General features: G+C 48.4%; 1 protein-coding gene across 1 annotated transcript in view; it reads left to right on the forward strand.

Moving 5' to 3' along the window:
• Nucleotides 1-4,292: 4,292 nt before the first annotated feature.
• The window catches only part of TUB (TUB bipartite transcription factor), a 65,286-nt gene continuing 56,017 nt past the window's right edge, over nucleotides 4,293-13,561 (forward strand). Inside the window, 3 exon segments of the mRNA XM_032641349.1 lie at nucleotides 4,293-4,334; nucleotides 4,337-4,449; nucleotides 4,996-5,043. Of these exon segments, the coding sequence (XP_032497240.1) occupies nucleotides 4,293-4,334; nucleotides 4,337-4,449; nucleotides 4,996-5,043 (203 nt within the window).

A 13,561-nucleotide genomic window follows, 5' to 3' on the forward strand; every position in this document is an offset into this window, starting at 1 on the left:
GGTGGACAGTGCCAGGGAGGTCTGAGGTCTGGATTCTGCTTAGAAGCAGTGGATGACGAGTGGGGGTTTCCTGGAAGAAGGGTGGGTATTTCTGTTGATTCTGTCCCATTGAGTCAGTGGAGGCCAGGCCAGCTTGTGCTCTTGGGAAAGGGCCCCTTGCAGAATCTTCTACCTGAAGGGCTGACACTGACATGCAGGTGCCATTTCTCTGCCTAGAACAGTCTCCAGAGTGAGACTGGCATCACTCACCAGGGTAATTACTGGTTTGGGTTCAATTTCCATTCAAAACAGTAATCCCAGTCTGAGCTGGTGTCAGATCTGAAGGTTGATTATTAGTAACATCTATCAACAGCCTCTCAGCTTCAGGCAATTACAGCTAATCTGCCGTTCCTGCTCCCAGCCGTGCAAAACCGCCAGCCTCTTCCCTGCCGCCCCCTCCGTTCCCCTCTCCCCTTCTTCTCCCCTCCTCTCCCCTTAGCAGCCAGCCTGAGGGAGGGCAAGAGATGGGAGCCACCTCCTGAGTCACCGTCCCCCCCGAATGTAGGAGACCCATGTGCGTGCCAGGCACCTGTGATTCCCAGCAGCAATCTTCAGGCTGCAGATTCTTGTAAAAGCTGAATCTGGTTCTATCAGAACTGAGAGGAATCCCCGCGGGTTAGTGAACCCGTGTCTCCCGGTGACTTGTCACACAGTGGCGTTTTCAACTGCATCAGGGTGCCTCCTGCCCTGACTCAGTCTGTCCTCCCCTCCAGGCCTGAGACTAGGGTGAAGCAAGTGAGGCCTTTACCTCAGGTACAAAATTGAAAGGACCACCAAAAAGCTTAGTGACCAGATAAATGATGTTTTAATGCAATAATTTTTAAAAACCAAAATGAATGCAAAAAAAACCCATCCATAATGAACAAAATCAAAATTTTAGTAAAGACAGGATTCAACCCTGGATAGCAGGACTTGACTTCGCTTGCCTCACTGCAATTCCAGCTTTCTAGGACCCTGTCTTTGTTTACAATTTTGATATTTTATCGAGCGTATTTTTGCATTCATTTTGACTTAAATATGATTTATCTTGATCACGGTTGTTTTGGTACTTCCGTAAGGTTTGCGCCCAGGCGAGTGCCTCCTTCAGCTCACCCCCGTCCTGGCTCTGCTCCCCCACTTCCTGTTGGGCCCTCCATCCCTGCTCCCTCAGTTCTCACTGTCCATTGCTTCAGATGCGGGGAATTCAGCTTATCTCTGAGCTGGGGTCCCCGCCGTGGGCAGTCCTTCCCGGTGCCCATCCTCTACTCCATCCCTGTGGACCCTGCTTCAGCCTTCAGGCATCTTCAAGAGGACCTGCAGGTTGCCATGGTAACTGCTGTGGTAACTGGAGGACAGAACACGCCGGTCTTGCCCCACTCCTGTAATCACGTCCAGCCAGGACTGGATAAGTGCAGGCATGTCTGACAGCGTCCCTGATGCACCAGTCTCAGAAGAAGCTAAAACGTTGCTGGACATGCGTGGAGATGGGGAGAATTACATTGACCTGAATCCTTCCAGGGCGGCGGTGGGTTGAGAACGGCGTGTGGCTAAAGGAAAACTGTGATGACCTGTTTGTGACAGGGAAGCATGGATGCTGACTAACCAGGCTTCCTCAGGGGGTAGATCTAATTCGCTGAAGGGCTTTTGTTTCGCTGAGCAGGGCCTCTAAGCCGAGGGACACTTGTCCCCACCAGCCCCGCCCTCCAGCTGTGCTCAGCTTGTCTAAGGGTTAAACAAACGTTGCAGAAAGATCGATGTGGAAGGGATGTCCAGGACACCAAATTATTTCTGGACTTGAGGCACTGTCATGTCCAGGCCTAGGTCGCTCAGCCACTCAGTGTCCCAGTGCTGTCCCAGTGGGGAATCTGAGGTTCTCAGATGAAGTGCGTGGGGAGCATTTCCACCCTTGCTGTTCTGCTGCGTGTCCCTGCTGAGGCTCCACAGCCCTGCTGAGCTGCACGCTCTCCAGTCACCCCATCCTGGCAGTAGGTTGCCCAGTGCCTGCTCTGCCACTTACTGGGCAAGTCTCTCCCCCACTGAGCCTCAGTTTCCTCTTCTGGGAAGTAATCAATAACACCTCCCTCCTTTGAGGGTTGTGCTCACCATTAAAAGAGCTAATGTATGTAAAAGAGGTCAGAAATCCAGCCCCGAGGTTCTGTGACTCCTTTTGTCTGGTCCTTCTCCAGTCCTCCCCCAGGGTGTCATGCAGGTGGGTGCCACCGCCAGCCTCAAGGTGAGGATGGGATTCCTTGCAGGAAGCTGGCTTCACCTACAGTTGATGCATTTCTTCCTGGTGCACATTCCTATGGACCAATATATAAACCTGAGAGCCTGGGCTGGAAGGGGACCGGGGGGGATGCTGTGCTTGAGAAGGTGCCGGCCTGACCATCAGCTTTGAGATACCCTTTGACTCTGGTTGCAAAGTTCCATTCTGCCTGAAGCAGGACAGAAGGCATCTGAAAGAAGTTCATGAGACGTGGAGGGATGTGATTTCCGGTTTCAGGTGGCCACACACGTATACTCACCCACGTGGAAGCCGCCGCGTGCAGCATGTCTGCTCACTACACTTTGTGCTATCTTCCCTGCACTGACTTTGGAGCTTTGAGGCATGTTGCAAAGTGGAGAGGACAGCAAACTGAGAGCTGCAGAACTTGGCTGTGACCCCTCCACCTCTGAACCATCGGTGACGCAAAGGGCAGGGGCTGAGATGCCCTCTCAGCTGACAATCTGTGTTCTGTTCTCTAGAGGCTGCGAGAGTTGACAGAATGGGCTCGCCTTTGCACTCTCCTCCCCGGCCACTTACAGTCTCCCCACAAGTCCTTCTCTTGTCTGTTTGGCAGACTTAGAGGCTAAGGGCTCCGGGGTGCGGTCAGGGTGGGGTCAGCAATGTCTGGTTTTGTAACTAGGCATCATTTTCTGCTCAGAAATTTGAACCTGAATCCCAAAGATTCCTAATTATTATTCTAAGCTCTCACTGAAAATCTGAGTATAATTTTTACAAGAGCATGGCCGAGGATGGGTAAGAAAGGGAACAAGCAGGGCTGGACGGAGGAAAGAGAGAGGCAGAAGGTGACCTGAGCAGGAGCCAGACTGAGACCTGGGAGTGGAGGGCTGGCAGGACTCGGCAAAGGAAAGCAGCTTAGATTCTGCCCTGAGGCAGCGGGGAGCTTCTGAAGGGTTTAAGCAGGGTCGGGAGGCGTGATCAGATTTGCATTTAGAATGCTTACTCTGGTGCCCGTTGGAGGATGGATGGATTTGAGAGGGGCAAGTTCTAAGCAGACACCATCCTGATGCCGAACTGTGGGCAACAGACGAGGAGGCCCCACAGAGGATAGGGGTCCAGGGAAGGGGGAGGGGGGAGCTAAGGGATGCTTGGTAGATAACCTCAGAACGGCTTGATAGTTGTCTGCGTTGGCTGAGGAAGGTGGACAGGGAAAAGAGGGAGCAATGATGGCACCTGGGGGGCTGTATGTGTCACTCTCAGAGACAGGATATATAGAACAAATGCTCAGAGTCACAGAAAGTCCCAAGCTGTGTACCTCAGTGTGAGGTTTTGCAGGACATCCAGAGGGATGTGTCCAGAGAGCAAGCAGATGGAAGGGGGTCTAGAGTTTAGGAGGGGAGTGAACCCATGATATAAGCATGGATGTTCTCTATGTAAAGGCTGTGGGAGTTGAAGCCCTGTGAGGGGATACGATCACTCGGTACACTTGAGGTTGAGTGAGAGGACAAGAGGCTGAGGACACAGACAAGGAACTCCTAGATCCCCCGTCAGTTCCTCAGAGGCACAGTGTGTGTGTCCCCCAGGACAGAGCCTGTCACTGGCCCCTAGCCCAGGGCTGGCCACAGAGAGGGCATCAGTGAATGTGTCTGGCTGTGATTCTTCCAGATGAGGCCTTTGTCCTCAATGTACCTGCCTCTGCCGGGGTTGTCATAGTAACCACAGATGCAGGGATACTCGGTCTCTGTGTTGCCATGGAAACGAGCACTTGGGTGTCCCTGAGTGGCATGGCCACTGAGGACTTGGAGATTTACTCTGTCCTGAAGGGTTTGGGAGTGAGACTGTGACTGGCAGAGAGGGTTTCCATGTCCTAATGAATCAGTGATGGTGGTGGTTAGTCTGACTGTTGCCACGGAGATGGAGGAAGACACCCAGGTGGCTTGTGCTAGCTTCAGTACTGAGCTGGTGAGACAAGGCATTGCAACGGGCTCCAGGTCTTTGTGTGCAGCCTGAACAGGACCAGTCTCCAAATTCACCCCATCCTCTGGCTGCCATGGGGCCCAGGACCCCTTTGCTTTCTTTCTGGGTTTGCACCCTTTTGCCAAGACAGGGATTTTGTTCCCAGGAGGCACTCCCCGGCCCATGGGATCTCAGCATTCAAAGCAACACAGGAAACCTGGGCCCCTGAAACGGGGCCACCGAAGAGATCGGTAAGCACTCAACACCCCCACCTTTAGCCCATGGACCACCTTTAGCCCTGTGTCCACTGCATTCCGCATGACTTCCCCCCTCTGCAGTCCCAAGGCCCTCCCTTCCCCTACCACATGGGGTCCCACTGCTTATCCCTCCCAAAGCCTCAGGCTCTAGACAGGTGAACAGGGGGCCTTTGCTCCCCTGCCTGCCTGGGATCTTGGGGGAACCCTCCACCACGGGAGGGAGGCCTCTGCCCCTGGCGGCTTCTGCCCTCTGCCTCTGCTGGTGGGCTCCTCCTGCAGCCTCCACCCCGCCCCTGTGCTCTGTTCCTCTGGCTTCAGCCGTTACTGCCCTCATTCTGAGCTGCCTGCCTGCTGTCCTGCGCCCCACAGAGCCAGCACCTGCGGGAAGTCCCTCCACCTGATCCCACTTAGCTCCCACTGGAAGTGGCTGGGACCGAGGCCCTGGAGGAGGCCTTGAGCGGCACGGTCCGGCCAGGCAAGGGGCAGGAATGACGAGGTGAGGCACAAGGCCGTGGAGTCACCCCTGCTTTTTGTCCTCAGGAGAACAACCAGGAGGAAGTACTGGAAGGAAGGAAGGGAGATCGCTCGGTGAGCTGACAGGGGAGGAGGGTGTGCTGCCCGGGGAAGTGCTGCCCACAGGAGCCTGTGTGGGGAGGGCGTGGGCAGGAGAGGGCGGCTCGGCAGCAGTGGACGCGGTTTGCGCTCAGCCGTGTGCGTGGGAAGTGGGGTGCGCTGGAGCGTGTGACCCCTAAGTGAAGTCTTCCCTCACTGTGGCTGTTGTGGCTGGTGGCCTGGGTTTGTTCCTCCTGGACCCTTCTGTGGTCCTTTTGCCCAACTCCAGCCAGGGGATGCTGCTGAGAGGGCCCAGAGTTCGGGAGTCTGCTGCCCAGCCTGTCCTGGGTCCCTCAGCCAGGCATTCCCAGGACCACTAAGAGTATTCAGATCCCCAGACCCACATTCTCCCTGCCCTAGGCTGGCATCCCCACGGCCTGCTTCTGCAGTCAGGAGATGGGGCTTTTCTAGGACTCCTGACCTGAGCCTCATTTGTGCTTTATTGATGGCAGGGTCCCTAGGATATATTTCTTGGCCCAGGGGATGGGCAGGAACAGCTGCCCTCTGTAGGAGGGGCCTTGCCTTATAGATGAGGCAAGATGTCGGACCCCCTTCCCAGGTGCAGTGTGCGCCGAGGGCTCCCAGTACCTGCGGAATCTGCCTGCCCTTTCAGGGACCAGGCGGAAGACATAGGGGGGCATCAGGGGTTCTGGTTTGCGCCCTCATGGATGTTGGTCCTGGGTTTCTGCTGAGGTCTCTGATGAAGTGTCCTAAAAGGGGGGCTCTGTGGAGAACCATGGGTCTCAGTATGGCCCTGTGTTCTCCTTTTCTACAGCCTCAAACCAGGTTGACTTTTTAGCCTAAAGAAAAGTTCATGCGGAGAAAGATGGGGAGTGGGGGTGGGGAGGTGGTATATCCCTTGAGGCTACTTCACAGGCTCTTGGGAAGGAGGAGGGGGAGGGGTGTAAGGATTGAACCCCAGGGGGCGGACTCTGCTGTGTGACTCTAATGAGGCTTGAAGACTTCAGCTCGTTCGTCCTCTGCAGCCGGTGCGTTTTGAGTGATGCGAGCTGATGGGTCTCCTGCTGGCACCCGCCACCCATACGCTATCGAGGCCGAGAGAATCTCTAAGATGCATCTAACCCTTTGATTAGCAGGCAAAACTGAGGCGTCAGGGCAGGGTCACACTGCAAGTTCACAGCAGAGTCAGGACCAGAACCCAGGCCCCCTGCTCATGGCTCTATGCACTACAGGCCTGGGAGCCAGCCTCGCTGTGTGGGAGTCAAGGAGCCTACTGGGAGTGCACAGTCCTCTGGTTTTGACCCTGCCTCCTGTGAATGGAGGCCCTGAGTATACTGTGGGCTATATACCCACAGCTGATGCCTGGCTGGCAGAGACACCTGGCTATACCAGCTTTCTGGGATGACTCTTTCCGGGATTTGGGGCCTCTCTACTTTACCCAGGGTCCCCCACACCACCCTGGCTCTTCCATGTTGAAAGGCTCTGCCAGTATCCCTTGAAAACTGCATAATTCAAGATGGTGCCAACAAGCGTGACATTTTACTCATGGCAGCCTGTATGGGCTCACAGGGCTGTGAGTAGAGGGACAAGGGAGTTGAGGGGCCAGGCAGCCTCAGGGTTAAGGCTGAGTTCTAGGGACATATCTCTGTACGCTGGGAATAGTCATAATCGATGGCAAAGTTACATGGTCCAGCCATGGAAGGACATAGCCAGAGTAAAAGAATCTTGTCACAGTGTTTTTATTGTAGGTTCTACCAATCATACTGGCAGCTTCCATGTCCGTGAGGACAGTTCCTCTGTACCCTGGCCTCTGAGATTTTTGTTGTCATCAACTCACTGAATGTCACCTTTACTTCAATCACCCATTACTGGGATCTTATCATTGTTTGAAGCTGTTCCACCTCTGAAGTCTTAATCTCTCCGCACCTCCTATGCATTGTTTCCCTCCACTCCACTATGTCTGTTCATAGACACCTTCAGGCTCCTACCTCCTAGTTTTTCTCCTTGCCCTGAATCAACCCTTGATCCTATGCAGTCTGGACCCCATGACCTGTTACTTCAACTCTTCACCAGTCACCACCTGGCCCCCTTAGTCTCCCACGCCACCCCTAGAACATGGTAACTGCCTGCCTTCTCTCCTTACTTACAGGGATGGGGAGGAGGGTGGGGGATGGGAATCCCTTCACGAATTGACACTAGTCCAAGTTCATGGTCCACAGCCTCAGCTGAGCCCCCAGTATGGCCCAGCAGTTCTACTGCCTAGGCCCACTCCAGTTCCGCTTCAGCTTTTTCAAAGCTCTCACATAATCCCTCGACTTTTCTTTCTTTTTTTAAAAAAATATTTATTTATTTATTTGGTTGCTCCGGGTCTTAATTGCGGCAGGCAGGCTCCATAGTTGTGGCATGCGAACTCTTAGTTGAGGCACACATGTGGGATCTAGTTCCCTGGCCAGGGATCGGACCCAGGCCCCGTGCATTGGGAGCGTGGAGTCTTAACCACTGCGCCACCGGGGAAGTCCCAATCCCTCTGCTTTTCTACTCCACAGTTTCCCTACTCATTCCCAGCAGTCTACCTAGGCTCTCTCTTTATAAAGTAAAGAAAATTTGCCAAGAGTTAATTTTTTAACCTCTGCCCTGGCCTGCATCCATGCCCATCCATGCTTCTGGCCCCCATCATACTGAGAGATAGGTGTTCCTCTTCCAGCTAACCTCTCTACCAGAGATCTGGGGACCCTCCCCTCTGCCCCTCCACCCGAGATCCCCTCTCTGTTGCTTCTCCCATCTTCATCTTCATCGGCTCCCCTCTCCTGGCTCCTTCATTTGTAAGCCAGTTACGAAATAAAACAAAAACACCTTGACTTTACAACCTCCTCTCTCTCCTGCCCTTCTCAGCCAAGCTTGTTAAAATCAAAGCCATTGTTTATTATCTCCATTTCCTCACCTCCTGCTGAGTCTTTAATCCACAACGACCTGGCTGCTTCCCCCACTTTACCACCCGAGCTTCTCATCCCGTGTCTCCAGTGAGTCTTAATGTAAAACCAGCTGAAGCTTTCAGTTCCCAGTTGACCTCTCAGCAGCATTTGACGCAACTGAGTGCACTCTGCCTTTTGAAGCCCTCTTCCTTGCATTCCGTGACCCCTCACTCTCCTTTACCACCTGCCATCCTGATAATTAGTTCTCAGTTTTCTTCATGAGATTTTCTTCCTCTGTTCACCCTGGAAGTGCTGATATGGCCCAGGATTCTGTCCTGGTCTCTTTTCTCCCTTAAACTTGTTTCTGGTGGTCTCATGGATTACCATGGCTTTAATTTCCATCTCTAACTGATGACTAGAGCTGTTCCCTAGACCCTTCTTACTTTTACTTTTTCTTTTTAGTTCTATCAGATTTTCCTCATGTGTATTGAAGTTCTGTTCATAGGTACAGAAACATTTAAGATTGTTATGTCCTCTCAAGAACTTAACCCGTTCATCAACAAGAAATGTCCTTCTTTATCTATGGTAACATTTCTTGTTCTGAAGTCCAATTGGTCTGATAATAATATAATCACTCCAGCTTTCTGTTGATTAGTGTTTGCATGGCGTATCTTTTTCTATCCTTTTACTTTTAACCTCTCTGACTTTATTTTTTTTAAATTAATTTATTTATTCATTCATCTTAGGCTGCGCTGGGTCTTCGTTGCTGTGACGGGCTTTCTCTAGTTGCGGCGACGGGCTTTCTCTAGTTGCGGCGACGGGCTTTCTCTAGTTGCGGCGAGCGGGGGCTACTCTTCGTTGCGGTGCGCGGGCTTCTCATTGCGGTGGCCTCTCTTGTTGCGGAGCACAGGCTCCAGGTGCGCAGGCTCAGTAGTTGTGGCTCGAGGGCTCTAGAGCACAGGCTCAGTAGTTGTGGTGCACAGGCTTAGTTGCTCCATGGCATGTGGGATCTTCCTGGACAGGGCTCAAACCTGTGTCCCCTGCATTGGCAGGTGGATTCTTAACCACTGTGTCACCAGGGAAGTCCCTCTGACTTTAAAGTGGGTTTCTTTTGGAAATTGTATCATTGTCATTTTTTAAAATTAATTAATTTATTTTGGGCTGAGTTGGGTCTTCGTTGCTGCGCGCTGGCTTTCTCTAGTTGCGGCGAGCGGGGGCTACTCTTCGTTGTGGTGCGTGGACTTCTCATTGCAGTGGCTTCTCTTGTTGCAGAGTACAGGCTATAGGTGAGCGGGCTCAGTAGTTGTGGCTCACGGGCTCCAGAGCACAGGCTCAGTAGTTGTGGCGCACGGGCTTAGTTGCTCTGAGGCATGTGGGATCTTTCCGGACCGGGGATCGAACCTGTGTCCCCTGCATCAGCAGGCGGATTCCTAACCACTGTGCCACCAGGGAAGTCCCTCATTGTCATTTTTATGCAGTCTGACAAGCTTGGCTTTTTAATTGGAATGTTTAGACCATTTACATATAATGTTATCATCAATATGGTTGATTTAAAATCTGCCATCTTGCTATTAGTATTCTATTTGTCCCACTTGTTCTTTGTTTTCTTTTTCTTCTTTTCCTACTTTCTTTGAGAGTGGGTGTCTTTTATGATTCTGTTTTATCTCTCTTCTTAGCTTATTAGTTATTAGCTTCCGTGTCTTTTATTATTCTACTTTATCTCTATTCTTAGCTTATTTTTGTTTATGTTTTTGTTTGTTTTTCTTAGTGGTTACTCTGGGGTTTACAATGTACATCTTAAACTTACCACAGTCTACCTTAAAACGTTATACCACTTCATGAATATCATAAGAAACTTACAACAGTGTACTTCCATTCCCCCTTCTTGTCTTTTAGCTGTTGTCATGCATTTTGCTTTTACTTTTGATATAAACCCAACTATACATTGTCATTATTTTTGCTTTAAACAGTCAATTATCTTAAAAAAAAATACCTTTATTGGGATATAATTTATATACCGTGCAATCATCTATTTATAGTGTACAGTTCAATGTGTTTTAAGTTGTGCAGCCAACACTACAATCAATTTTAGAACATTTTAATTTACCCCACACCCCCCAAAAAAACCCATGCCCATTAGTAGTCACTCCTCCTTCCTCTCCCCACCCCCATCCATACACAACTGCTAATTTACTTTCTGTCTCTGTAGATTTGCCTATTCTGGACATATCATGTAAGTGGAATCACACAATATGTGGTCCTTTGTGACTGACTTCTTTCCTATCATAATGTTTTCAAGGTTCATTCATGTTGTAGCATGTCTCAGTACTTCATTTCTTTTCATTGCCAAATAATATTCAATTATGTGGATACATCACGTTTGTTTATTCATTCGTCAGTTGATGGACATTCACATTGTTTCCACTTTTTAGCTATTATAAATGATGCTGCTGTGAATAGTTGTGGACATGTTTCCTTTCTCTTGGGTATATGCCTAAGGGTAGAACTTCTGGGAGACTGTATGTTCAACCTTTTTGGGGAACTGCCAGACTGTTTTCCAAAGTGGCTGTACCATTTCACATTCCCACCAGCAATGCATGAGAATTCTAATTTCTCCACATCCTTGCCAATACACATTTTATCTGTGGTTTTGCTTATAGCTATCCTAGTGAGTGTAAAGTGGTATCTTATTCTGGTTTTGACTTATATTTCCCTGGTGACTAATGGTGTGCCTGTAAGTCATTTATGTATCTTCCTTGGAAAAATGTCTATTCAGATCCTTTGCTCATCTTTAAATGGACCGTCTTTTTATTACTGAGTTGTAAGCATTCTTTATGTATTCTAGATATAAGGAGTCCCTTGTGAGATAATAATTTGCAACTATTTTATCCCTTTCTGTGGGCTGTCTTTTCACTTTCTTAATGGTGTTCTTTACAACACAAAAGCTTAAAATTTTTATGACGTCTAATTTACCTATTGTTTTCTTTTGTTGCTTGTGTTTTTGGTGTCAAATCTATTGAAATCATTGCTTAATCAAAGGTCACAAAGATTTATGCCTATGTTTCCTCCTAAGAGTTTTATAGTTTTAGCTCTTACATTTAGGTCTTTCAGTAATTTTGAGTTAATTTTTGTATATAGTGTGAGGTGGGGGGTGTTCCCAGATTTTTCTTATTTTGGATATTCAGTGGTCCCAGCACAATTTGCTGAAAAAACTGTTTTTTCTACAATCAAATGGTCTTGGCATCCTTGCCAAAAATCAATTGACTGTAAATGTGAGTTTATTTCTGGACTCTCAATTCTACTATATTGATTTATGAGTCTGTCCTTGTACCAGTACCACACTGTCTTGATTACTGTAACTTTGTAGTAAGTTTTGAAATCAGGAAGTGTGAGCTCTCCAAATTTGTCCTTTTTTTTTTTTTTTTTTGGCGGTACGCGGGCCTCTAACTGTGTGGCCTCTTCCGTTGTGGAGCATGGGCTCCGGACGCGCAGGCCCAGCGGCCATGGCTCATGGGCCCAGCCGCTCCGCAGCATGTGGGATCTTCCCAGACCGGGGCACGAACCTGTGTCCCCTGCATCGACAGGCGGACTCTCAACCGCTGCACCACCAGGGAAGCCCCAAATTTGTCCTTTTTCAAGATTGTTTTGGCTATGCTGCGCCCCTTGAATTTCCATATGAATTTTAGGACCAGATTGTCAATTTCTGCAAAGAACCCAGCTGGTATTCTGATGGGGATTGTGTTGAATCTGTAGATCAATTTGAGGAGTATTGCTGTCTTAACAACATTTAATCTTCTGATCCATAAACACAGGATATCTTTTAATTTATTTAGGTCTTCTTTAATTTCTTTGAAAGAAGTTTGTTGTTTTCAATGAACAGTCTATACTTCTTTTTAAAAAATTCATTCCGAAGTATTTTTTGATGCTTTTGTAAATTGAATTGTTTTCCTACTTTCATTTTTGGATTGTTCACTGCAAATATATAGAAACATAACTGATTTTATATATTGATCTTGTATCCTGCTAGCTTGCTGAACTTGTTCATTAGTTCTAATAGCTTTTAGTGGACACTCAGGTGTTATTTATACAAAATCATGTCATCTATGAATAGAGATCATCTTACTTCTTCCTTTCTAATCTGGATGCCTTTTATTTCATCTTCCTGCCTGTTCCTCTTGGCTAGAACCTCCAGTACAATGTTGAATAGATTTGTTTTGATCTGATAGGTATGCATTCAGCCTTTCACTTTTATGTATGTTAGTTTTTGGTTTTTCATAGATGCTCCTTGTCAGGTTGAGGAAATCCCCTTCTATTCCTAATTTGTTGAATGATTTTCTCATGAAGTGGTGTCAAATTTTTTCAAATGGTTTTTCTGGGTTTATTGAGATGATTGTGTGGTTTTGTCCTTTATTCTACTGATATTGTGGATTATATTAATTGATTTTTGGATGACAAGCCAACTCTGCACCCCTGGGATAAATCCTACTTGGTCAGGATGTATAATCCTTCTTATATGTTGCTGAATTCAGTTTGTTTGTTTGTTTAATGAGGAAAAAATATTTTACATATACCTACATATTTACCATTTCCAGTGTTCTTCATATGTGTATTCAAATTGTCATCAAGTATCATTTTCCTTTTACTGTAATCACGGGTTACATGTGAATCTGCTACTGGACTGTGACCTCTCTGAGGGTAAAGCCCCATCTTGCTTGGCTCTGTACTTTTGGTGGAGGACAGGAGTGGGTGCTCAGTGTGAATGCACTGAATGAATGAAAGCTGGGTATGGAGGCATGGCTGGTGGAAGCAAGGAGACCCAAGACCAGCTGCCCTTCACTGGCCTGGTTGTCTCAGAGCAGAAGAGCTCAGTGCAGGAGAGCCTTCCTCCCAGAGCTGGGCAGCACTGGGCTTGAGGGTTCGTGCTCTACTGCACAGGGGCTAGACTTGCATGAGCCTTCATGTGGCTGCATTTATACCTGCTTCAGAGGGAGCCCTGCTGTATCATCATCCTGGCCTGCATGGGCCTGAGCCCCAGGGAGGGTCTTGGGGTAGCTGGGTTTTAGGCTTCTCGGCAGAGCTATCTCCTACATGAAAGTCAGAAACTGTGCCACAAGGAGCCTGATGTGTCACAGGAAATTCTTGTTGAAAAGAGATTCTAGAATAGGATGTGGTGAAGGGCTTTGATGATTGGGACATGCCACCATGCAATGTAACTCTGCTAGGAAAGTTCCCATTTGCTCATCCATTTTAAAAGTGGTTTATATATATTACTGTCATTCGATTACAAGCTCCATGAAGGCAGGGGCCATGTCTGTCTTTTTCATTGTTGGGTTCTCAGCCTACAGTGCATGTAAACAGTAAGCACAGAATAAGTGTTGAAAGGACCATAATAGCTAAAATTTCCTGAGGACACACAGTGCTAAGCCATTTACACGTATTAACTCATGTAACAGTCACAACCACCATATTCATTCTCAGTATGAGATGAAGAAACTGGGACACACAGTGGTTAAGTAAATTGGTCAAAGTCACATTGTCACATAAGTGGTGAGGCAAGCTTTCAAAGGCTTGTGCCCTTAACCTTTATTGAATGAATGAATGAATTTGTACATATGAGTATT

This window comes from Phocoena sinus, chromosome 8 (assembly GCF_008692025.1).
Source record: "Phocoena sinus isolate mPhoSin1 chromosome 8, mPhoSin1.pri, whole genome shotgun sequence".
In the NCBI taxonomy this organism is placed as follows: Eukaryota; Metazoa; Chordata; class Mammalia; order Artiodactyla; family Phocoenidae; genus Phocoena; species Phocoena sinus.